Raw genomic sequence first — 26692 nt, 5'->3', positions numbered from 1 at the left:
CCATACCGATCAACTCCGAGGGTGTTGACATCTGCCTTGGGAACCAATGCTGTTGAAAGTGCTTACTCGGTGTGTGGGTGGGGGGGGAGATGCACAGTATTTTAAAACATACTTGTATCCTTTAGCTGTAAAGAATATTTTAAATAAGTTATTGATGCAAAATAAAAACATTCCAGATACATACTATTGTTGGAGACTAAGCTCAACCAGCAACAGTGAGGAAATAAACACATTTTTAAACTACTGATGTTCATGTTGCTGTTTGAGTTTTTTTGAAAGGCCCATGATGTTCTGTAGGACCAAGGTGACAGCTGGGACCAGCTTCTCTGTTTACAGAAGCAGACATACGGCTCTGTGCACGTGTGGATGCATAAAAGATAAGGAGCTGCGTTTTTCTGGCTTCAAAGCTCGTGGTTGGAAACAATATCAATAAGAAGAATTTTTTAATATGTAAAAGCTTTGTTTATTCTGTCCTATAGCAGGTCCGTTTTGTAACGGTCCACTTTGTGTACCATATTCAATATAGTTGATATTCAACTGAGGAAATAACGGATCATCTTCTTAGTTCCACTGCGGTAAAATTATAGATGGGTGTTAAAAAATGTTGACCAAAATGGGAACGTTCATGCATGACAGGTCACGCTTTTAAACAACCTCGATGAGCATTTGACTTTCACTTGGTGTGAAGGTTTAGTAGCAAATGCCTTTGCAACTGGATCTATGGGAATAAAAGTTCGTTTTTGATATACACTTTTCATCCAATCACGTTAGAATTTAAAAGGCTGTTAAATACATAATGGTATGAGACTAAAATCCTGCAAAATCTTCAAATTTGCAGGAATTCGCTTTACTGGAAGTTGCTGAACTACTTGCATGTTTTGCTTGGATGGTTATCTTTGGGAGATAAAAAAAAAAAAAAGAAAAGATCTTTCCAAATCTTGATTAAATGATCCTTGATTAAATCTCCTCAGGTGCCACGGCTCTTGCACACAAAGTACATTTCATCACTGCATCCACAAGATGAAAGCAAATACAATCCAGAAACACTGCTATCCTTGCAGGGCATCAACTTAGTAAAGATGGACCGAGGGGAGTGAGTTAACACTTTAGAGCATCTTTAAAAGTGAGCAAAGCACACCTCAAGAAGACACCAACATCAGCATTTAGCAAGAGCGATGTAGTTTTATTGATCTGGGAGTTAATTAAGCTGAATGGGCAGCTAGAGGGACAATCTTTGCGCGCTGCCTCGTAATTTCCAGAGAACACAAGAACGACTCACTTCTAACGTGAGAACTCAACATTAAAACAGATTAAAATGTTCAAGTTGAAATAAAGTCTAAAAACACGAACAAAAAGAAAACAGACTTACTGCTTAATTTAATAACTTTTATCTTGGAAATAAAGTATATAAAGGTTAAAAATATTTTACTAAAAAAAAAAAGAAGAATGAATAAGATCACAGAATTAGATTTTAGGTCCGAGGCACTGGTTTTGTAGGGAGAGAGTGCTGCCCTCGACAATTGGCAGGAGGACAACATCCTTCTTTTCTTTAATTATCAGACGAGAACCTCAGAGGACAGACAAACGCACGCAGACACAAGCAGCACTATGGCCAGATCTTCCCATTCATAACCAGAGTATCACACTCCCAATCAAGTACAGTTAAAGGAGCGAGAGAGTTTTCGCCTGAAGCAAGGCTGCAGTTTGAGGTCCAATTCAAGAAAGCAGTTTCAATGACTTCTGCTCTGGAGAGCAAGGGAACTACGAGGAACACGAATAAAAGTTGGGGGTTAGATGCTTCCCATGACCCAGCAAAATGATGAGAGGCATAAGTTAGATGAGTCAGCATACAGCATCACCTCAGAGGACAGAGGCGTCACAGGTTACAGTTAAGGAGACAGAGTAGAAGGTATATGTGACTCAAAGGTTCACAGTCCACATGTGCAAGTTTTGGAAGTTGACAGCAGTTAGAGTTGCGCATCACCAAAAGCTGCTCGTCCCAATTTTCGACGCCAAGTCTGTTTTCGTTTATCACACCCCACGTATGGCATAAGAAACGGAGCCGATGTGAGAGGAGAGGGCGCTCGGCTCATTCACAGGTCATTGGGGTTAACGATGGTAAAGTCAGAGTCCTTGCTGTGGGTGGAGCCCTCGTCTGGGCTGGAGGAGCCGGAGGGCGTGCCGGCCATCAGGGGGTCGTGAAAAGTCCCAGGTCCACCTTCAGGTTCTATTCGCACCATGCCGCGCCCTCGTCTGATCGGAGGAGTGAGCTCTGACGTGCCCTTTCTTCCTCCTCCGCCATCGGCCTGCAGGTCTCCCTCCTGAGACACAAGGATGTAGTCGTCCCAGTTCTTACCCTCCGAGCCCAGAGATGATGCCACCTACACACGAGATCAACAGGTAAACGTTCTGCACATAAAAAACTCCAGTGATGCAACGTTTAACGTCAACAAACATGCAAACATGTTTTCCTTGTGGACAACAATTGAACACAATTTCATAATGCAGCGCCTGTATTATCCTGCATAATTCTGTGTTTTATATCCATGGTTTTATCACCATTTGCTACATATTTAGTGACTTTGCATATAAAGCAATAAAAAAAGTAATTATTACTGTTGTAAACACGGTTAAGTTTGAACTTGAAGAGTGTTATACACGTGAAAATTCCTGAATTGTGAATCAAAAGGTCAAAACAATTAAAGCAAAGCAATTTCAAACAAGTATAAAGACTGAATAACAGTTAAAGGGGACCTATTATGAAAAACACGTTTTTTCTTGCTTTAACATATATAAAGTGGTCTCCCCTCAGCCTGACAACTCAGAGAAGGAGGAAAGCAACCAAATTCTGCAGTGTCTGTACAGCCGCCCGGATGAGCCATCCAGTGTGATGTGGCTTCTATGAGCCGTTCAGATTCTGCTCCTGTCGTGACGTCATGACAGGAGCAGAGGTTTGGCCTCCGATGCGTGAAACCACGCCCACAACTATAAAACCGTGTAACTGCATGCGAGCGTCCGACTATCGCCTCTTTATTGAGGTTTTGGTAGTGAAATGAGGAGGTATCATAGAGATAATTTCTCATTTCAACTAACTGGATCAGCCGTTCCTCATCCGTTTCCTACAGCGCTTTCAACCGGCTTTCAACGCGAGCGACAGGAAGGAAATAGAAGCAGGGCATCCGACAAATGTTCAGCTCAAAACAGCGCGCTGCGTCGCTGCGGCCAGTTAGGACAGTCCAATAGAAAATAAAGCAATGGAATTGATTTTGTCGCTGACGCTCGGATCACATGCATGACACGGTGTAAAGGCTGATTTATGGTTCCGCGTTACACCAACGATTTAACGCAGAACCATAATTCAGGCTTAACTCCGCCGGCCGGAGCTTCTGCCATTTTTTCGTAGCGGTGTATCGCGTCATTCAGGCAGCCAATCAGCACAGTGCCTCATTATCATAGCCCCGCCCACTCCAGCATAGATAATGAGGTTAGAAACGGTAAAGATAAAGACATGGCCCAGAGGCTGAATTTCTAATTTATATAGAAAAAACAATCAAAATCTTGTTTTTAAGACATTCAAGGCCTGTTTAAAATAGACATTAAATGCCATAATAGGTCCCCTTTAGCTCAGAACAATCATTTCCAGCGGCTAAGACGACCACCCCCGGACTCCTGACCTGTTGCTCAGGTGATGTCGTCACTGGTTCCTCTTCTTTCTCGTCTGTGCTCCCATCCAGATCAGAGTCTCCGCTCCGTCTGGCGTCGGCCTCTTGCCGGCGCTGGCTGAGGTGATTGATGGCGTTCAGAGCAGTTTCGGCCGCCGCTGTGGAGGTGTAGTGATCATCGGCGATGGTGATCTCTTCGTTCTCCTCGGCCTCCAGCTGGCTCTGGTTGAAGCGCAGCGCCCCCTTTAGGATGTCTTTGATCTGGCAGGATGAGGGGCCACAGAGTGAAGCAACCACAACGGACAGTTACAGAGCCGTGATGCAAAGATCTGCTGCACCACACACCTGCTTGAGTCCAGCCAGGGACACCAACACTTCATCCTCTTTCTCCAGGTGTTCTTGGAGAATCACTTCTTGGATTTTACCTGCAGAGAAAGACGTACAAGTCCATCACGGAGATGTGCATCCAGCAATTACATGACCTGTTCCCTTAAGTAGGCCTGTGTGGAAAAAATCGATTTCCCAATTCTAAATCAATTCTCATATTAATTCCTAAAAATCGATTCATGTGTCTAAAGATCGATTTTTTATTTATTTATTTTTTTTTTGGGGGGGGGGGGGGGGGGGGGGTTTGGGTTTTTTTTTTTTTTTTTTTTTTTTTAATTTTATTTATTTATGTATTTTTGTTTTTCATCATTACATTACAACTTTTGGTTATTTTTTTGTTTATCCCCAAAAAAGGAATGTTTTGTTGGACACGAGAATAACTGGTGCCATGTTTTTGCCTTTAAATATGTTTAAAGGTATGAAAACATTAAAGTGTTAGGTTATAATTGCATAAATTGTCTATATTTCATTACTTTATATACTGTCTTGGGGTTACATTTGCAAAAAAGGCTAAAAACCAAATGCTCAAAAATTAAAAAACAAAATAGACCGAAAATGAAACAAATAAAAACGGAATGTGGGAAAAAATAAAACCGATTTCATACGACTCTGTTTCCTCCCTGGATCTGTTTGATAATTCTGACCCACATGATGTTTCTGAAAGCAGTTCTATCAGCATTCTGGGAGCTGATTGGTCCTTACAGCATCATTAGCTGCCGATACTTGCTGCTGAATCTCAATATAATACTAGTAGTAATATTTTGCATAACTACAGTCATATAATTCATGCAACAGCTCAAAAAAACAGTTTTAATAACACTAACCCAAATCAATATCGGAATCGAATCGAATCAAATCTTGATAATCGATTCTGAATCTTAAGAATCGGAATCGATTCTTGACATTTGAATCGATCCCCAGCCCTACCCTTAAGGACACAAAACTTGAACCTGACTGTTATTAAGATGAACTAAACTTCAGTTTTTTAATGTATGCCCCTATTTGGATTAAAGTGCTAGATGAAACTAACATACAATAAAAAAATGACACCAACAGTCTCTTAAAAACAGGAAGCAATTTTAGGCTTTTATCGCAAGTTGAGCTTGTGTTTTTGGATCCGAAAGATGAACACGGAGACTTGAAGACCTGCAGGCGAACTCACAGATGTGTGTATTCATCATCTTGGCGCAGTACTTGCTCATGGCCTCCAGGTCGTTAATCTGGCCTTGAAGGAAAGAGACTTGGGCTTCAAGGTCCTCCTCCTGTGAGCACCACACCCACACACACACACACCCACACAATATAAGGCACAATACTGAAAAAGATGAACGAGTGAGACAAATAGAAGGGAAAAGAAACGGAACCACATGTAGACTTGAACATACAGCAGGTTCAACAGCTCACCGTCTCTTTCTTGCCCATAGTCTTACTATGGGAGCGAGAGCGTGTGATGGCAAAGAAAGAGTCTTTCTTGGTGGCGGAGAGGGGAGGAGACGAGGTGCTGACATCACCGTCTTTGGAGAGAGTCAGAGGTGGGGAGGAGGTGGCTGGACCTCTCCCCCCAGGGAGACTCTCGATGCTGGGGGAGGAGCTGACCGTCCTTGAGCTTTGGCCTGAGAGAGAGCGACACACGGATTGAGAGAAGCGGAGAGGACGGGGCTGGTGCTCAACATGGAAAAATGAACCACGAGGGGAAATCTATGATCATACTCCATTTCCCTTTACAACAGTTAAAATTCAACTTAATTTTCATAATCTAAAAACATTTAAATAAAAAAAGAGGAATACTAGACAGCCAAAGAGACTTGAAGTTAGTCATTTGAATATGTATTATAAATGATAATAGCGATGGCTCAGAGCTCCTAATACGGCTCTACCAATAGTGCTCATTATCTTTAAAACCCTTCATTCAAATGGAAATTAGAGTGGAACATTTGTGTCAGTCAATTTCCTTTAATTTAACAATGCCAGTCCAAATGAGTGGACACAAGCTTGTCAAAACAATCCATATCAGTATTCACAGCTGTTGTGACACGGAAACAAACTCAAAAACACGTGACAGCTTCTCCTGAGCCCCAACAGAGGACTTAGTTACATCCAGGCTGTGAGCGCCCTCTGCTGGTCACAATACAGCATTACATGTTGATAGAAGCGCCTCCCCGTTTACTTTAAAACGTGTGTAGCAGCAGCAAGAGGACAAAAAATAAATACAAATGAATAAACAAATAAAAAAGCAGTGAATAACACACCTTGTGTTTAAAAATACAGCGGCAGTGACATAAGCGGGGTTAAACTGGGGTGCTTATCACACAAGCAGTTGCCATGGCAGCAGTTACCTTGTGTGTCAGTATGAGTCTGTGCTGGAAGAGAGCCATGAGACACTGCACCTGAAATTCCATCTAACAAACAGGAGAATCAAAGCTGATACTGCCACGAGCACAGAGACACAACGACTGAACACGTTCAGGAAAACACTAGTTCCCCGTTTACGTCACAGCCAACAAAAGAGACATTAGTAAATGGTAGAAACTAGGGCTGTTCGATTTTGCCCAAAAATAAAATCTCGATTTTTTTCCCTCAAAATCCGATTTTCGATTACGATTATTTTGTGAATTGACAAAAGGCAAAGAAATGATTTCAAATATGCTGTTTTTTTATTGAACATTTGCCCCATTGGGCTTTAAGTGCAAACTTTGCTCTTATTAAACCAAAAATGAATGAATAAAGTGCAAAACTCTGTAAAATAAGTTGAAAAAAAGTTTTAAAAAATAAAATAAAATATAAAGTTTTATCTCTGGAAAAAAAAAATCAAATCAGCACTTGCAAACATACAGTAAGTTATATTTCCAATTAAATAAAACAAGACATTTTCTAATTAAACTAAACTGGGTCTTTGCATGCTAAATAATAATGCAACCCATGAAGGAGGTAGAGGTGTGTAATGTCAGTCATTACATTTGCTATTCACATTTGCAAGTTTTTTGCAGCCCGGTGGCATGTTACAACGCCTCCTCCTACACTAAAGAGCCTCTCCGATGGGGCACTTGTCGCAGGTTATTGAGAGGTATTTCCATCAATCATTAATATGGTATCAATCATTAATATGTGTGCAGACAACGATTTTCACGTTTTAACATTGTTCTAATTACATAATCGCGATTACGATTTAAAATCGATTAATCGAACAGCCCTAGTAGAAACGTGAGATTGCACTCTCTCCTGGACTGAATCCATTCACATCCTGCTGCTCACCTTTGCCGAGGTGGACGGGCATGCTCTCGGACTTGAGCAGGCGGTAGTGCTGGGTCTGGGCCTTATCCTGCATCTGCGTGGGAGCAGGAGGCTCAGCCAGTGGGTGTTGAAAAGTGGGCGCAGGTGCCGGGGGAGGAGACAGTGACGAGAAGGTGGGCGGGGATGAGTGCACTTCACTGTTGATGGGGTTAACGCCGCTGGACGACATGGCCGGAGCGATGAGCTTCCTGCCAAAGCTCAACAGGCTGCTGGAGACCTTGTTGATGTTGAGGGGAGCGGGTTTGGTACCAGACCTGGAAGGGCAGAGAAGACATGCACACTGAAGGAAGTTGAGGAGGAGAGGGAAATACTGAGCAGACTTAAGCTCCTCTATCATGACACATGCTCAGGAACTAGCAAGGAGTCTGCATCTTACTGCATCTTAAGAGAGTAAATAAACTATCCGACATCTCATCTCACAAGGAAGCACTTACAAGAAGGAGCTCTTGAATAATCTATTCATCAAATCATAATATTTGTTAGTTGGCTTAAACTGTAAGAAGATACAAATATCAGATTAGAAATTAGACCAAAAAGGAAATGGTAAATAAACATGTCTGCTTATATAAAGCTCATATCTTATTTATAATTTATTTTATTAAAACAACATATCAAAGAGCTACCTGCACAATCATGTACGTTTACACAAAAAATGTAATCCTAAGTACTCACTACTTAAAAGGTGCTCTGGGGACTTTTGAAATCTAGTAGCCTGACGTAGCTTCTTATTTACACAAGTTTAATGTTTGATTAAGATTTGTTTAAACCATCCTATTAAAGAAAGAAAAACCCATAATGGTCGCTGAAATAACTTGAAACTGACAAAAGTAACAATAAATCATAATTGACTGAACACTGACTAATGAAAATCAGACACTGCTTTTTAACTGAGCTTCAACTAAGTCATTAGAAAACAGCTAATGAAACTGGCCACATTATTTGGTAGCCCTAGAAAATAATTTCACATAAAAATACACTAATCATACAGGGAAAGAAATGATACAAGAAATGTGTGTCTTTAGATTAGATACTTGAGAAAATGTAAACTTGGCCATTATACTGCCATCTATTGATGTAAAACATCAAGTTCTGGACTCTCAGAAGTAGTGGTATTTAGGACTATCTTAATCTAAAGTTTCATGTTTCCATGTTATCTACTTTATTGGAAAAGAAATGGAACAAGATGGTGATGAAAAACAAAAAGACAAGTAAAAAGGATGTGCCAACATATAACCCTAACATTTATACAGCAACCTCAACTCTGCTGGGGTTGACTCTCATTCTAAAAGACATATAAACCCATATGTTTTGCATGAAAAAATACAAATGTGCAGATTCCTAATGCATGCAGTTTGTGTTTAACTGTTAATATTTCACCGTGTCTTGTTCATCAGGTCAGCTCCTCTTGTTTTGTAGTAATCCAGGTTCTGCTGGAACTGGTAATTCACGGGGCGAGGATTGTTCTACGGATGAAGGAACAACAGCAGCATTGATGTTTGTGATAAATAACATAAATGAAATAAAATCTGGGCCCATGCAAGAAAGAAAATCCGCAAGCAAATGTGTTTCTGAGAAGTGTTGAAGAAATATCCTCAGGGCTGGAAGATTATGGCATGAAATAGCAGCTCTCTTTTAGGATGATACATTATACATGTTTTTAATTCTCAGAAGATAAAAGTTTTCAATGACATTTGTGTAACAAGAATTATGCGCTGAACCAGCCTTAGATGTTAAAACATTAGATGTTAAACCATAAATATGCAACAGCCGCTTGGGTGTCCAGGTCACGCTGCAAACCTGTTGGGTGCTCGGTTTTATTCTAGTTTCACTAATATTTTGTTTTTGTTGTGGCAGAACCGCTGTTGCTCCTGGGATGGTTCACTCGGGGACAAATATAACGTTAAACTTCCAACCTCTGACAGTACCAGTAAGAAGTCAGATTTCCTCGTCTGGATGTAGAATGTTAATCAAGGTATTCATAGAGCATTATTATCTCATTTCTTTAAGTTAAGGGAACCATATAACTTCTGATCATTTTCTGTTAATACTAAAGCAAAAAACCTAAAGCAGAAGAGTTTCAACTAGATCTTTCTGAGATGCGGGGAATGCAGGAGTATTTAAAGTTGTGATTAAAGTTCATGAAGAAGCTGCTTGATGCTTCGACTTAGTCTGGTCTATAAATGTCACTGAACTATACATTTTCAAACTCAGGTAGTCGCTGTACTACTTGCCAGTGCAGCAACTGCAATTACTGCGTATATAATACAATCAGTTAGAGGCTATTAAGTGTTCTCAAGAAAGAAAGTAATCAACAAAACAAACCAACTGACAAAACAAAAATCAAATGGAGCTGTTCTGAATCAGAGAGCCTCAAATGAGAGACAAGTTATTTTAATAGTCAAGTAAATGGATTTCCTGGCCAAATCAACCCCTAGTTACAAATGAAAACAGGACCTAAATATAAAGTACTCTGCAAAAGTCTTAAGCTCCTCTAGTCTTGTTGTTTTACTAAAGTTTAAGTGACTATCCATTATTCATTTGTTAGTTTATTTACTGAGATACAAACAGATAAAACTGTGATAATATTTCAGATAGACCAGTTGAAAGGTTGGATGACTACCGGCCATTTTTACGCTTTGATATCCCAAATATATATTTAAGTTGAATAAAATACTTAATTATTTGTGTTTCTGCTGTGAAGCAGATGTTACATTGACTGCATTCTGATCAGGACATGTTTAATGCCAACAAGGGACTAATAACTCATATGAGCCATAGAAATGCCCAGATTGCTCAACTTTTATGTACACACAAAGAACACATGCACGCGCACAATAACTAGCTCATATTCAAGTTTGGTGTAAAACCACCAGGTTCCTGTGTTTTCTATTGTAACTCAGCACACTTACGCTAGCCGACTTGTACTGTGACATGCTCAGGAACGACTGACTCCTCCCTCCACTTCCTCCGCCGGTCTGCACTCGCATTATTCCAGTCTTACTTGTGCTTTTGCATGATTACCATCGATACATACACCCCCATGTTGTGGCATTAAACCGTCTCAGAAGACATGCACACTGGAGAACTGCACAGAAAATATCATGGCAACGCCACTGAGTTTGTGAGTATCTCCCTTTAAAGAGACTTGAAAATAAATAATGGATGTCTTGTAGAGAAAAAAAAAAAGATTGGTGGGTGCATAAGACTATTGCACGCTACAGTATACTTTTATCTATAGAAAACTGCAGTTTCCTTGATAGCTGACAAATTGATTCTCAATGCAAGTTTGTCATTTCTTGTTTATAACAAGGTAACTAAAGTCAACAACCATCTTTGGCTCCTTATATACTATGCAGTGTATCTCTATCTCACTAACTACAATTGTAAGTGCCTTGTGGTCATTTTTTATAAAACCACTCAAGTGGGAGAAACTGACAATTTCAACACCTCATCGCTGCATACAGTGTAGCAGTATTATAAGATATATTTTCTTTTTGGTTTATTCAATGTGACTCTCACTCAATGATTTCAACCCACTGCTTTACATGTGGGTGTTTGCTTCCTTAAGTGTCCCATTTCCTCGGCAGTAAGAACTGACTACAGAAGCAAGCGTAGGCACAGCCAACTCCTACCATGCTCCTTACAGTTTTATTTCATCATTGCTTCCCTTGTTTTACATCCCTTTTAACCTGGCGAAATGAAAGTCATTTTATACCCAACCCAGAGGTTCAAGCACACTGAAGAGCAAGACATCTCACTATTATATCAGCTTACTTTGGGATCTCGGAGGAAAAGAGCCTTTTGCAGCAAAGCATTGATGTCCCCTACTGGAGGGTAGTGCATTAGCAAGCCCAAGCAGGTCTGGAAGTTACTCGCGATTACTGAAAAAGAGACAGAAATAACAATCATATGACCATAGTAAATGTGATTAACGTGTGCTTTTGGAGGTCGAAATCTATTAGAATCAAATTCAGATCATTCAAACTGCAATTACAACCTCTGTGGTCTATAAACAAGTCTTTATTCTCAGCCTGCATCTCTTCCAAAAAGTAAATCTGATGAGCTCATTAGCTGCAACTACACTTCAGAGCTGCAAATGTTCGGTGGAAATGTGAAACTTAGAAACTCTCCTGTTAGAGTTCCACATAAAGTTAAACACACATTAGAGCTTAAACCACAATCCTACCGAAATGTATGAAAAATATATCTACTACAATCTATTCTAAGCAATATGACCTAATTTGATAAATTGAGGCAGAAACCTAACTAAAAGAGTTAGGCGTTACTTCTGAATGTAGCAGGTACAGTTCAAACAAGAGCCAGTGGCAGACAGTATTGGGTCACTTAAGTAATGTAAGGATCGTACAAGCGTCTCGAATGTAGAGGAGCATGGCTACAAAGACGTAGTCCACCAGGTCCAAAGTGATGCTGTCAGCGAATAACGCATCCCACACTACGAGAAGATCCTGAAGAGGAAACTCCCGACCGAAGAGCAGGCGAACCCACCGGCTGAAAACACAAACAAACAGGGTGACTGCACCTGTATGACGCCGAGCGTCAACGAGAACCAGACCAGCTGGAGGAGCAAAATACTGACATGCCGTAGATTTGGGGGGCGATCTCCAGCCGGTTGAGGTGCATATGCAATTCTACGTCATGCTTCTTCACCACCTGGTCCTGGACACGGTTGACTTTGGTCACTATGGCAACAGATGGCCCTGAATCCTGGGGCCGAGCGAAGGGGATGCTGGTGAGCATCTCTTCCTTACCCTGGGAGAGCAGATGATTTATGTAACTGACATATTTATTACATAAAACTGTGTGTGTGTCCACCTGACTGATGAAAATCAATAAATGTTTAAAAGGAACAACCGTCCCCTCCCGGGAGGGTATGCTGCCGTCTCACTGTGAACAATGTTTGACGGTATCTGGCATTTAGCTATTGATTGTTCATCATATAATTGAGTGTTGACTTTCTTTTTCTTTAAATTTTTGCAACAGGGAATAAACACTTCCTAAATAGTACTTTTTATTGTTTGTGGTTGAGTCTGCCATTGTCAAACTGCTTACCTGAGCAGGAAGGATTCATGAGACGCATGCAGTAATTATTAAACTCTTTTAAGCTGCAGAAAACTCATCATTTTCTTCCAATGATAATTGAAATTAAAGGCATCCAAATGTTGTATTTCTGACAATGCAGCTGCTCAACATGCATTTGCTAGTTAAACTGCACTTTTTGCTACCATGGAAACCGGTTCAGTGTCATCAAATCAAGCAGAAGTGAAAGCTTCAGGATTATTACTTTCTGTTGGATATGTTATGCAACACAATCCGTCAATACTTTGCACCAGCTAGAGTGATTTAAAAAATTAAACTCACCCTCCTCACTTCCCTCTCAAAGCTGGAGAACCACGGCTCTGCCGTCTCCATCAGCTGTGAGAACATGGCACTACGTGGAGAATGAGCGACAGGAAGACATAAGGAGATGCAGGACCAGTAAACAAAAGCAATATCTTGCTAGATTAAGATGGTCAAAAAGAAAGTTTATTTGTTGTACTCACTAGGCATCATGTTCAAGGTAAACTGGGTTCAACATACATTTCATGTCCTCACTGCAGAAAAAGAGACACCCTGAATTACATTTTTTCCCCAAATACCAATGAGAAAGTGACTTCAGAGCTGCAGATGTAAAGGGTAACAGTTTATTTCCAGTGAATCCAAACTGACCTGGGGCTGGTTGTCTCACTGGCATGCTGGAAGGCTTGATGGTCACAGTGCAACACAAATACAATGGGGGCCAGCAACTCGTGCATCCCCTGCAGAGGGACAAATACAGCAGCAATGAGACTGTGAGTTGTTTAAGGGTAAGGCCAGGCAGAAAACACGGTTCATTTGGGCTGAGCCTTACCGTGATAATGATACATGAGCTTTGTAATTCACTATGACAGCTTTAATTTAGATATTGTTAGCTACTGCCTGACCGTGTGCCACTTCCAGTTTACAAAGGAGATGCTGTACATGCCATCTATTCATTCATTGGCACCTATCACTGATAATGATTAGGTGATGAAGGCATTTTGTTCTTCTGTCTGAGCTCATTGGGAACCAGCATCTATACACCCATACAGACATAAATTTAGCAAAAGCGCCATGTCAACGAGGAAGAGCAGGGTAAAAAAGATAACTTAGTGCTCGGGGCGACGTGTAATCTTACCTGTTTATACAGTAATTGCTCATTTTCTCTGGCATAACAGAAGAGAATGTCCGTCAGCTTGGTCCTCACGTCCTCGTCCTGAAAGTAACGGATCTCGGGGAATCTTAGAAATATAAAAGAAGAGAGAGCGGGGGCTTACTTCCTGGTGAAAGCAGAAAACAAGCATATGAAACTAAGCGTCAAAAGTAAGCATACGTTCTAAACACGTCCTGCTTGATCATCCCCTTCAGCTCTTTATCCTGGAAGAACTTGTTCCACAGGCTCTGGACGGTCCAGGAGAAAGAAAAATAAGCAAAATAAGGTCAGAACACTGAGAGGCTTTGGTTAATTATGAATGACGAATGGCTATTTTGATCAGTAAATAATGAAGGAAAAACATCAGGCCGAAAGATTTCCCCACTCAGACACAGAGGTCTCAAACATTATGGTGAAATGCAGCTGCGTTTTGTGTATCCGAGCCTTCGTGGCAACTTCACAACTTACTGAAAACAACTATGACATTTGCCTCTAATAAAATAGAAAATAGAGCTCAGCTACTGAGGCAATACTTCAGCCAGATAAGTTGAATTTAAAAGCAGCCGCTGATTTCCAGCTTAAAAGAATTGCCTCCCTGCGGACGAGACTCGATATTCATTCATTACTAGAAATAGATTTATATGCTCTAACATTTCCCTGCTTGCCTTGAAGAGGACTTTACATCTTACACATTCTGCCAACCAGGTCTGCACAAAGTAAAAACCTATGAAGAGGCAATATGAATTAAAGTGAACTGATTAACATGTAGTGAAACATCTATTATCTGCTTTCAATGTACTGCAGTTGGGAAGGCCTCTCTCTTTCATTATTAGTGTGGCTTTCTAAGTGCCATCATTCAATAATGGACTAAGTGTAAAACCAATAACTGTGAGAAGGAAAAAAATTAGATGAGTTATGCGTTTGTAATTGCTTAAATAAATGACTTTTTAATTACTTACAAAAAATATGCATGTGACTTTGTCTGTAATTATAATAACAGAGTCTGAAGGGGTTGTAATAAGGTCGCATTTCATTAGAAAAATATGACAAAGACAAGATGGACATAACACTGGCCATTATCTCACCCCTTCATCCTGGGACAGAGGATTGTTGACCCCCAGGTCCTGCTGGCCTGCAGCCTTCCGCGGGTTCGTGATGTGCTGCAACACAAAACAACGCACACTAATCAAAATGCTGCCTTTGGCAAAAAGGGTGAGCATATTTTTGACATCTGTAACCTTTAAGTCAAAACCTCAAGGGCTAAACTGTGCAACTGAATCACAACATGTGTCCGTTCAACTATAACAGTCACATGATCTACTTTCTGAGTGGGCACTAAAGTACTGTGTCAATCGACTAAAGTTTGGCTGTATATAGACACACCGACTGGATACTTTATTAGGAACTCTTGTAATACATAATAAGGTGACCAATGAAAGAAAAAGAAAGAAAACAACCACTTCAGCCAGATCAACATGTTACTATATATAATCTAAATCTCCTCCCAGAATATATAGATTTTCTGTAAAAAAGGAGGAGTGAGTGCCTCTTTAAAGATCACAGGTTTTGCTTCTTCTTCGTGGCAAAAAAAGCCCAAAAATCACAACATCATCAGTCTGAGTTTATAAATGCTGCTGTACACAACAGCCGGCCGGAAAAATTACAGGAACAATGGTTTTCATCTGTCCTGGATTTTTCCTCTTGACTTTTTATTTTCCTCAAACACAATTATGAAATCTTAAATGTTCAGGTTGACCTTAACACCAGCCAAATATATATTTCCACCCACTCTGTGGTGCCTTTTCTGGTTAAATAGGACTGAATTGACTTGATTAGGAACTGGCTGAATCGGCACAGGAACCGGTTTGGGTGAAACGCAGCCCTTGTAACGACTTCCTCACACAAAACTGAAGAAAAGGCCACCGAGGATCGCCCTCACCATCTCTTTGATCTTCTCATACTGGGCCCGCAGCTCCTTGGTCTTGTTGATCCACTGGCCCTTATCTTCTGGCAAAGCCTCCAGGTACAACTGCAGACACGACACACAGATTAAGTCCTTTTTATCTCAACAAGACGTCCTCTTTCAGAAGTTACTACAATTACCACACCCTGTGCTTCCATTTCATTTAAACAGACAAGGGCTCATACTACATTGAAAAAGATGTGCATTTCAGTGTATGGTATAACACTCTGGAACAATCTTGATGAAAGTGTGAAGGTCTGCAAGAACATCAGGCTATTCAAACGCTGTTATAAGCAGATTCTCATACTGAACTACCAACAATTGATGTTATAATGACCATGATTTTTATTTTATTATTTTTTCATTGTCTTTTTTTCTTCTGTGCATGATGCTTTTCTTTCTTTTTTTAGCTACTTTTATTATGGTGATTGTTTTTGTTTTTTTTCATTTACTTTTTTGCCTTCTCTACTGTGCTTGATGCCTTTCGTTTTAGCTACTTTTATTATTGATTCACATGTCTTTTTATTACTTTTATATTGACATACTTTTATATGTCAAGAAGAAGGGTATACACTGTATATATTTATTATTATTATTATTATTATTATTATTATTATTATTATTGTTATTGCTACTATTATTCTTTTATATATCGGATACTCTTATATTGCAAGAAGGGGCCGGACTAGATAAGCATTTGCTTCTTCCTGTCCCTTCTTGAACAAAACTGGTTGTGCTTTATCATTATTGTTGATGTATGTGTTTTAAATTGTTTTGTTCAAGATGAATAAAGATCAAATCAAATCAAATCAAACCAAGTTGAAGAACTGCACTCTTCTGTGACAGGGAACTAGCCAAAAACCCTTCAAATCAAATCCAACAGCCCTGCTTGATCAATTTGGCAGTTACCTTCCAACAAACGCTCCGAAAGCGGCTGCTTCTCAGCCGACCGTTGATGCCTGCCTGCCGGATCCTGGCCAGATAATTACTGTTGAGGAACAAGTCATCCCATTCTTTCCTGCACAGGGGAGGGGAGCCGGAGGATGAGGAGATGAGGAGATTTATGAGCTTCTCATCCCAAATTGGGCACGGTTTTCCCAACCGTCGTTCAGCAGTAAACTGAGAAGTTGAAGCAGTGAGCTGGGCCAAGAGCTCATATTCCCACTGGAGAAACTCCGCAGGAACTTACCTGTATGTGAAGAAGGTTGACTGCGGCTGTGGGAAAGGGCTGCTGTCCAGAGATCCTCCTGATTACAACACACACAACCACAAGGGGGAGATGTTAGCACAAGGACGGGAGGGTTTGTCTTAAAACTCCTGAGACTATTAATAAAACTGTAATCCTTATTGAGAACCAACAAACAAAAAAAATACGCCTTTTTAACTCCCTTGAAAAGACCCATCAGTTATTTTTGTGCTTCTTTTACAAGCCGTGCAGTGGGGCAGAAAGGGCCAGAAGCAAAGAAAGTGATGACAGAAAGCAAAGCGCCACACTGTTCATCCTCTTTATTGCTGGTAATACGTCTAATTTGGCCTGCAGGTGAACATGCAGTCAAGTCAAAGAGCTGTCTATCAACATTAGTTACAGGAGCAGATCACTCCACAGGGACAATCAGGATGAATATTCATCAGTTCCACAACATGCCAGCCCACAGTCTTTTCTTTTACTCACACGTAAACATAAAAACACACTTAACTTGGCTTTTCTTGCCACGTCTGTGACTCACATCGCAGTCAATTCTTATTTTTTTAACTTATTTTTTGGCTTCATTTTCAAGTTATAAAGACTCCACAACTTGTCTGTTGGTGTTATTTCCTATTAAATGCCCATAAAGACAAGAGGTCTATTCACTAACTTTAAATCTTCAGGCCTACAAAATGTGTTTAATGTAAAAAGAAGCAGCAAGGAGAAAATAGCTTTAAAATAAAAAGGAAAAGAGGAGCAATGTGTTAAAAATTGCAAAGCAGAAGAACTTGGGAGAAAATGTAAAATGCAAATTTAAACAACAAAATAAAAAAAAATATATAACAAAAAGGTAATTAGCATTGAGATTTACTTTGACTTTTTGACAAAGATAGAAGATATTTTATGTCTTTATTTTTGTGTTTTCTCTCGTCAACTTCATTTAATTTGTTAATACACAAATTAAAGGAGCTGTATGTAAGAGCAATAATAAAACGAATCATAAAATGACCCCGATATGTCAACAGACATTTAAAAATCATGTTCATTTCAAATACTTATGTCACTGACAACAGCACTCAAGCCAGGATATTCCAGTTTAAAAAGAGGAGTTGCAGCCCTCACCTGATGTTTATGTTGTCATTTTTTGTTTTGGCCTGAAGCTCCACCCTCCACCTATCTCCCAATCACCAAGTCAGTATTGTTTCTGAAGCTCCACCCTCCACCTATCTCCCAATCACCAAGTCAGTATTGTTTCTGAAGCTCCACCCTCCACCTATCTCCCAATCACCAAGTCAGTATTGTTTCTGAAGCTCCACCCTCCACCTATCTCCCAATCACCAAGTCAGTATTGTTTCGGCATCCGGGTTGCCAGCTCGGCTCTAATTATCGCAGCCATGGCAGCCTACGTTCCTGCTGCATTCTGCAGCCTACCTGGCAACCTCTGGTCGGGGGGAGGAGGGGGAGGGTACACGCCGCTCAACAATATTTTGAAAGTGACTGCAGTACCAGTTTTGGCCATTTCTTACAGACGGCTCCTTTAAGTTTTTGGGCATCACTGTTATGTCCATCCTTCATACAAAACATTGCTCTGGCACTGAGGAGCAATGAAAATGCTACAGTACTGGCTTGTTGCCGGTGCTTTTGTTTTTTTGTATTTATTTTGAAAATTCGGACAGTTCAGGGCTGCAGGCTGGCCAAAGTACTCGTTCCTTCTTTCTTCCTCAGCCACGCCTTCATTATATGTGCAGAAAATGGTTTTGCATCATATTACCGAAAAATGCATAGACGTCCCTGCAAAAGACGCCTTCTTGATCAAGCATATGTTCATCTGACATCACACTACAGTTTTTTGCAGTAATGTTGCCATCACAGAAGTGTAAATGGCCTTGGCCAAGTATACTGAATCAACCCTATGCCATCCCAGACTTTGGCTTTTGGACTTGCAACAGTCTGGATGGTCCTTTGGTCCACAGCACATGGTGCCTATTACTTCTCCCCAAAAATGTGAAATGCTTATTAGTCAGATCACAAGAGACATTTTCTATTGTGTGATGGTGTTTCCCAGATGCATCCCAGCCCTCCTCTGGACAAAGCACAACATAAGGGGTGAATATAGCACAGTTAGGTTTTAAGTGGCGTTTCTAAATGTAGTTCCATATCACCGTGGTGGATAAAGGTTTCCCAAGTTAATTATACGTCTTTGATGAATGATGCAATATACATGTATGCTGCCGCTTAGGCTTCTGGCCATTCACACACTGAAATTCTTCCAGAGTCCTTAAATTGTTTAATATTGTATACTGCACAGGGGAACTATACAGATCTCTCCCAATCCTTCTCTAAGTATCATTGCTTTAAAAAGAAATGCTTTGATTTTCTCATCAATTCTTTGACACACTACTCATCTTTAAATTGTAACAAACTGCCACTAATTGATATCGCCTAGTATAAAAATGTTTTTTTGGTTTTTCTTTTTTCTTTTTTTTTTTTTACTTCCCACCTCCTTATAAATCAATAAGTAGACTGTTGTGCAGGGCTAAAATGCAAAAACTAATTAATTTTAAGAAATTACATGATATTCACAAGAAAACTGAATGAAATTGCTTGCGTTCATACTGTCTACAGTTAAGAAAAAATGTCAATGTGAATGTAACAATGACTGCATTTTTCACATTATCCCAACACTGTCTGGTGTGGGGTTGTATGATATGGGTGCATTTCAAAGATGCCTAATGTCTTATTCATGCGACGGGTCTGGAAGCTGTCTGTGAGAGCTGACGTACTGCTGCGATTCTTGTTGAAATTGTGGAGCGGATCAAAGCCGGTCTCCTGCTGCTCATCAGTCTGGAGCGGGTGACGAGTCTCAAAATTGGGGTGCTGCATGACTGTGACCCAGCTGGATCTGAAGAGACTGCGGAGCAGAGGATTCAGAGAAAAACACATGAATGAAAGCAGCAAAAACAGGCATATAAAACCTAATAGATGATACTGTAAGTATGATTAAATACTCTGAACTACAAACCAGTGTTTTTGTATTTTATGTAATAATTTTAATGGGTTTTTGACCCTTAAAAAGTCTTGTCCCACACATCTAAATGATCCTCCTTCAGACATTCTGCTCACTGGCATCTTCTTTCTCAGTTTACTTCACATCTATTTACATAATAGAATGGGTAAAACCTGAATACTATAATCAGAAAACTGTATCTGCTTCTAACTAGGTACATTTGAACATTTTGGTCTTCGTACTTACTGTCACAGCCTTGTGATCCTCCTCAGTTGAGTCCCAGAAGAAAAGGATATTTCTACAAGAGGAAAAGTTCACAACATTGGTATGAAACATCTTCAGCAAAAGGGGAGATGGAAAAAACACACTTCTTCTAAAAGGGCATATTTTAAATGTAATTAGTGCACTGTATTTACTGCACTACCATCCAATGGATGATAGTTACTTCACATGTCTTTCAGCATAAAGCAGCTGTGGAGTCAAGAGGGTGATACATTAAATTTACAAGCAGCTAGCAATAAAGGTTGATAAACATAAGAAAACATGAAAAAAAAAAAAAAAAAAAAGATTAACATTGCCGAAAACAAGTTAGGTTATACTCTCTTTGCACCAAAGTGATCAAACAGATAGCTACACCTTACTTTCATTTTGCATTGATCACAACTTTGCAGCATGAAATAAAGACACAGACACTGATTACAGTCAGTGAAGAGTGGAGGAAATTAGCAGAGTGCTTAGACTGCCTGATGTTTTACTGTATTCATTGTGATATATTGACTATAACCAGCGAAGCTAATGAAGTCATTAGGGGGGAAAATTAATGCATCAATTAAATATTCTGATGTTAACAGACAGCACATAAACTGCAGTGTTACTCAGATGGTAGAGGAAAATATAGTCTAGAAAATCTGTTTTTCTTCTCTGATATGGTACATGCTGTCCTATTGGTACTGAGCATATTTCTGATTAACACTGACACTGATTGTGAGAGCTCACTACACTTCTGCCAGGAAAAGAGCCAGTCGAGATGGTTCTTGCATCTATTTAGGATGTAGCCACCGCAGCACCAAGCTGAGGTGTGCTAGTAAAGTCTTAACACAAGGAGATGCTGATGCTGATCAAGTCGTTTCTATACGGGTTTGGAAGATATTTGTGATTTGGCAGGTGAGACGAGAGTCTGATTAACTTGTTGTCACCACAACCTCCACATAGAAGAAAGATTATAGCTAGATAACCTCAAAATTACAGAGACAACAATTTCAATCAGATTAGTTAAATATCTAAGAACTACAATTGACAAATCACAAAATGTTATGGTAAATTTTTAAAATGTATAAAAGAGAATATATGTTCATATAGATAAGGACTAAATGCCCCTCCAGCAATACACCAAATAAAGAGATTCTGCCTCATTCAAGCCTCATTCTGTTTTCAGTACAATTTCCAAACAAAAAACAAAAGAGGATATCCCACATTAACCTTTGCTGTTCTAAGTGATCCTCAAAACCAACTGTTGCATCAAGTCTTCAAGGTTTCAAACTGCTGCTGCTCTCTTGTGTTGACCAAACTGACCCTGGACACTTATTTCAAAGCCAATTCCATTAATTGAATGGGGAAGCAGTTCAATTTGATTTTAAGAACACAAGGGTTTTTGTTTTGCTTCCCACTTTACAGCCATTGGAGAGAGGGTAGGTTTTAACAACATTTTGCAGAATTGAACTTTCGGTTTATTAGAAAGTTCAATTTCAAGAAGCACTGAAGAGTTTTGTTATTTAGGGGGAATAAAGCACTTTTGGAAGAAATATGCTTTCTTCCTTGTGTCCAGGATGCAAAAAGTGTCCACGACAAAGGTTTTTATTTCTACAACAAATTCAGTAGTTTCAAATGTGTGTTATGGGACTAAAACCCAGGAGAGGCCCAAAATAAATAGATATATAGAGAAGAAAGACACCGATCAACACTTATTCTTAAGTATCTTCTCCCATACTCTGCTGTCCCTATACAGTAGATGACACAGTTCTGATTTTTAACCAAAAAAATTATAAAAACTTTGAGCTGTGAAAAACAAACTGGCTTAAAAGAATAATTGTTGAAGCCTTAACACTAACACATCCACTGCTGTGAGAGGTCAATGTGGCCGTTTATATTGATTAAACTCATGCACTCTGATTTAAGAGTGCACCAAGAAGCAGGGATTTACAAAACACATGTATTGGAACTTTGCAAGAGAAAATCTAATGAAGATCCCAAAGCTCCAACTCCTCTCTGCAAACTTCTAAGAAGAGTTTAACCAGCTCGGTCTCCAATCTTCATCCGACTTGAGATAATTCCATGTTTAGGAATATGGTTAGCAGATAAGCCAGCAGAAAAGGATGCATCCTCAGAGCATTGTTTCCTTTCATTTTATTAATTGCTGAAATAACACAACACAGGCATCTGTTAAACCTATTAACCATGTGAATGTGATGAATTAGGTACACAAACCACAAAAATAGAAGTTATTTTGTATGAATAATGCATGTGCCTGTGTTCTTGTGAAACATCTGTTCTACTCAAAAGACTAATGCTCTCCTTAAATTGGTGGGTTTTTTCCTCACTGCTCTCATGAATATGACATGATCCCAGAAAATAATCAGAACTAATCCACAACTATGGAAAAACAAAGGAATACTGTGAATAGGTAGCACCGATAATAGCCTGTTCGCTTGGTTTTACTCAAAAAGATCAGCATGAAAGATTTAAAGCCTCCAGAGTGTCTTCAAATAAAAACCGCTATTCATCTGGCACAGAATATTAATTCATAGTGTAACTACGTGACAAAGATATTTTGAGGAGCATTTTTCCCCACAGGCCGACAGACATACAGCGCTTTGTCTCTTCCTTCCAAAAATAAAAAAAGTCATCCAAAGTTTTAAAGAGGCCTTTATAGATCGCTCATCACTGCTTGTACTTTGAAGAGGAACCTCTTGTGTGTGTGTGTGTGTGTGTGTGTGTGTGTGTGTGTGTGTGTGTGTGTGTGTGTACGCGGCTTTAGGAGTAGGTGCGAGATGATATTTAGAAAGCTTGGGGCCTCGCCTCGTTCACACAATTCCTTCCTAAAGAAAGACTTCTCCAAGCCTCTCGCCATTTCCATCGCTTTTACCATTCGTTGAAAGTAAAATGACACCCTAACTTCACTACATAATAATTAAAGCAAATTAGCTTCTGCATTATTGAAAGACCTGTAGACACCTCAATAATTCAAAACACAAATCTTTCATGAAATAATCAAATCAATACGTAATGAAACACATAAATAAATTAACAGAGAAATCAGTGAGTCCATCTGTTCTGAGGCAGATCTGTTCCTGGGATTTATTAATAAAATCTTAGGATGTTAAATCCAAACTGTGACCATTACATCCATTTATTACAGTCTTCTTAAGACTTAATGACAGTATCCTTTTTTCAAAGTTATCACTTCCCACGAGATTTCAAAGGATATACAGATGCTTTAGTGAGGAGTAGTGAAAGTCCCACAACCTCATTGTAAACTGCTTCCTCTAATAATTCTCACTATTTTGCACCACCAAACATTTCCTATTCCTCAAACCTACAATCATTCTGAAATAGACCATGAATATCACAGCCTAAAATGTCCCTCCACTCCTTGGATTTTCCGCTTGAGCAAAGTCATGCACCATCACATTCTTTCATGTCATGAGAATATTCCAGCACCACAGCTGAATCAGTACGAGGGGGATGGGAGCTCACCTAAACACAGTAGTCATTCTGATTAATTTAAAGAACCTTCATCACGAACCATGGGGCAGAAATAAATGCTACAAGATCCTACGTTCAGGTAGAGCTGACATTAAAAGCACAAAAACTCCAAACTCAATGTCCTGGGGAGACAAAGGCTGAATTGTTATGAAGTGAAACCCAGATTAGTCAATTCTGCTAAGTGTTTTGCGTAAGTGCCTGCAGAAGATACACTGAAAGAACGGACTACATTAAATCTGTAGACAGGTTTTCAACTTGCAAATCAATTGTATGTGTTTGCATACAAGTCCAAATGTTCAAGAAGCCCACTTATCTCCATCATCGATCCACATTTTCCAGAGTATTCTAAAATAAGACGAATTAGAAAAAAAAAAAAAAAAAAGAAAAACAGTGGGTTCTTGTGCAGAATACCCTTTGATACTCAAAGGGTACTCTGTGAACGGTGATGAGAAAAGCCGTTACTGGCAGCTGCAAACTGTAGTTAAACAAACTCACATGCATCTACTTCAGCACACAGCAAGTGCTCAGGAGCCTTTACAGTCACATGCACAGCAAGAATCTGAAATGTTTAGAGCCATAAGCTTTGCAAAATACCGTGAACTTTCTGGGCCTTGACTGATTCAATTACCACTAATCCGTCTGTATAGAAGAACTGGAGAAATGGTTGGAAAACGGGGATGGACGCCCGCAAGAAGTCATATGACAATTCTTGAAGAGAACCGTCTTTATTATGATCTTAGGGTCTTTATTTTTTATTGTGACCTACGGGATAATTTCATCTAATTGGGCCTCTGGACTTTTTCGACAAAACGAATGGGACAAAAAAAGAAGAAGAAGATTATTTCGTTGAATTGTTCAAAATGCGCTGTGATTGAGGGGTTGGAAAAGGCTTAGAGACGTGACCAAAGAACAAAAACAGTATATAAAAATGACTAAAAATACCTATTTCAAACAGGACAACTGCAGCACAAGCAGAGCTGTCAGGATTACATTTTTTTAGATGATTGCTATTGCTGCCGTTCATTTTATATTAATATAAAAATATATAAATTATTTGGTTTGTTTTTGGCTTTATAACATTATAAACTGTCTGTTAGAAGATATTTAACTCTTCTCTTTCATTTCACTTGAAACTTGCATGATGACAGTTTAGTCGTGTTATGACCAGCTATTCCCATTCAGGTCATAAAATTTGCTCTCTTGGGGTCGTGTGCTCCTCCCATTCACACTGGTACAGAATCTACCGAGCCTATAGCAGCAGGGCAGGGGTATGCTTTACAAACTCATGCAGAAACTTCAAAGAGCTACTATTTCAAACAGACAAGATGAATTGCTAATGACACTTTGGATCAACAAAATTTACTCCAAACTGACAACAACCACTTATCTGCATCCCCGTTCCACTCCATGCCATTTCTTTTTGGTCTTTTGTTGATACTACTCTGGTTCTCACTCTGCCTAATGTCACATGTTTAATATATTTTCTCGGTATGCTTATCCAATAATGTTGAAATTCTCCTGTGGCCGGTCATAGATTGTGCTTCCTAGAAACCAAATCCAAATCCAGAGGAACCTCTTTGTATCAAAAGGGGGACATTTATTTATAACGGCTGGCTGAGCAAGTGCTGTGTGACTTTATAGTCAAAAATGTGCAGCTGAACATCATTAGATGTTCATCAAAATATGGCACGTTACCCATTAGAAATGAAATACCTCAATCTTGGGAACATTAAACTACAGCAAAGGGAGGTGACACAAAAAGAAATAAATGAAATAACCATTGCTATCGATTTTACCATGTGAATGGAAATGATTCACAATTTATGCAAAGGTATCTTGGTGAGGTAATCCAATTTCTATCACTGTGGAAAAACTATTGTGAGAGTAGAAGTGGGAAGAAACACTTGTGGGCAGAGGTGTCAAGTAACGAAGTACAAATACTTCGTTACCTTACTTAAGTAGAAATTTTGGTTATCTATACTTCCCTGGAGTAATTATTTTTCAGACGACTTTTTACTTTTACTCCTTACATTTTCACACAATTATCTGTACTTTTTACTCCTTACATTTTAAAAACAGCCTCGTTACTCTATTTCATTTCGGCCTTTAAAAAAAACTATCCAGTTAAATTGCTCCATCCGGATAGAGTGAATTTGGTTGTGGTTGTTTCAGATGTTCTTGTCCAGTTTTGTTCTTACATCTGTTCCATCAGATTCCTGCAACTAAACTTGGATGTACATTCCAATAAAGGTTAGGATAAATGATAACATGCCTCTGAAGTTTGACTTTTTGCACCATTACAATACTTATAGGCAACTAGTCATCATATCTTCTGCTCTCTGAAACACATGTTAATGCTCAATAGTACACATATATGGTCCTTTAATATACATTACATTACATCCTTCCATTACTTTTACTTTAATACTTTAAGTAGTTTTGAAACCAGGACTTTTATACTTTTACTTGAGTAAAAAACTTGAGTTGATACTTCAACAGGAGTATTTTTAAACTCTAGTATCTATACTTCTACCTGAGTAATGAATGTGAATACTTTTGACACCTCTGGTATTTTCCCACCAGCTATTTTGCTCTTACCATACACATGGCCATACCAAAGTACATAATAAAAGCATCCCCACACTGGGGCAGAATCCCTTCTTTTTAACCAGGATCAACCCCAAAGCTACATGTTCATATTCTGCTCCAATGACCAAACCCTGAGTGTTTTACGTGAACAGATCTCTGCCCTGCTTGAATATTCTCTGCAACAGTGACCAATCACATTCATGTGCACACAAAGTTCAGTTTGAAAGGCTGCTGTTTTCCGTGCAGGGGTGGGGGGCAAAACGCCAAATAACACGCACGCTGGCGTGTATTGTTTCGGGTAAGACCAGCAAGCGAAGTCTATCACGTATAAAAAGAGGTTTAGTGAGTCCAAAAGCAGCTGTGAGTGGCCGCTAGCCTGCGGACGGGCCTGGCGCTACTTCCGACACACACACATCTGCTCCAACACGACCAAGTTGCAGCTCAAGATCACGCTCACGCAGAAGGACGAGACTGTGAAACGCAGCGCGGAACAATGTTTTAGTCGTCAGTCGCTGTCAGTGTTTGTGTAGATACCTGTCTAGTTCATGAAAGAGTCCTCATTGTGCTGTCGGACGTCTGCAGGTTTGTAAACAGTAGCGGATCAGGCGGATATGCG

General features: G+C 39.6%; 1 protein-coding gene across 2 annotated transcripts; it reads right to left on the bottom strand.

Annotated features, from left to right (window-relative positions):
- Nucleotides 1-1723: 1723 nt before the first annotated feature.
- tbc1d5 (TBC1 domain family, member 5) lies at nt 1724-26692 on the bottom strand. 2 transcript variants are annotated; one of them, XM_061742711.1, is made up of 23 exons: nt 26611-26692; nt 19972-20023; nt 19502-19629; nt 16722-16779; nt 16442-16550; nt 15509-15598; nt 14655-14729; nt 13750-13817; nt 13555-13657; nt 13068-13156; nt 12902-12952; nt 12720-12789; nt 11938-12110; nt 11707-11849; nt 11115-11221; nt 8718-8803; nt 7302-7594; nt 6386-6448; nt 5454-5662; nt 5212-5311; nt 4008-4087; nt 3675-3923; nt 1724-2381 (listed from the first exon to the last, which is right to left on the bottom strand). In XM_061742711.1, the coding sequence occupies exons 3-23, from the start codon at nt 19599-19601 to the stop codon at nt 2094-2096; spliced, it is 2604 nt and encodes an 867-aa protein (XP_061598695.1). In that variant the 5' UTR covers nt 19602-19629; nt 19972-20023; nt 26611-26692; the 3' UTR covers nt 1724-2093. The 2 variants fall into 2 exon arrangements, with proteins under 2 accessions (XP_061598695.1, XP_061598696.1); XM_061742712.1 differs by lacking the exon at nt 6386-6448.

This window comes from Cololabis saira, chromosome 15, assembly GCF_033807715.1.
Source record: "Cololabis saira isolate AMF1-May2022 chromosome 15, fColSai1.1, whole genome shotgun sequence".
Lineage (NCBI taxonomy): Eukaryota > Metazoa > Chordata > Actinopteri > Beloniformes > Belonidae > Cololabis > Cololabis saira.
This window is presented reverse-complemented; position numbering and strand designations above follow the sequence as displayed.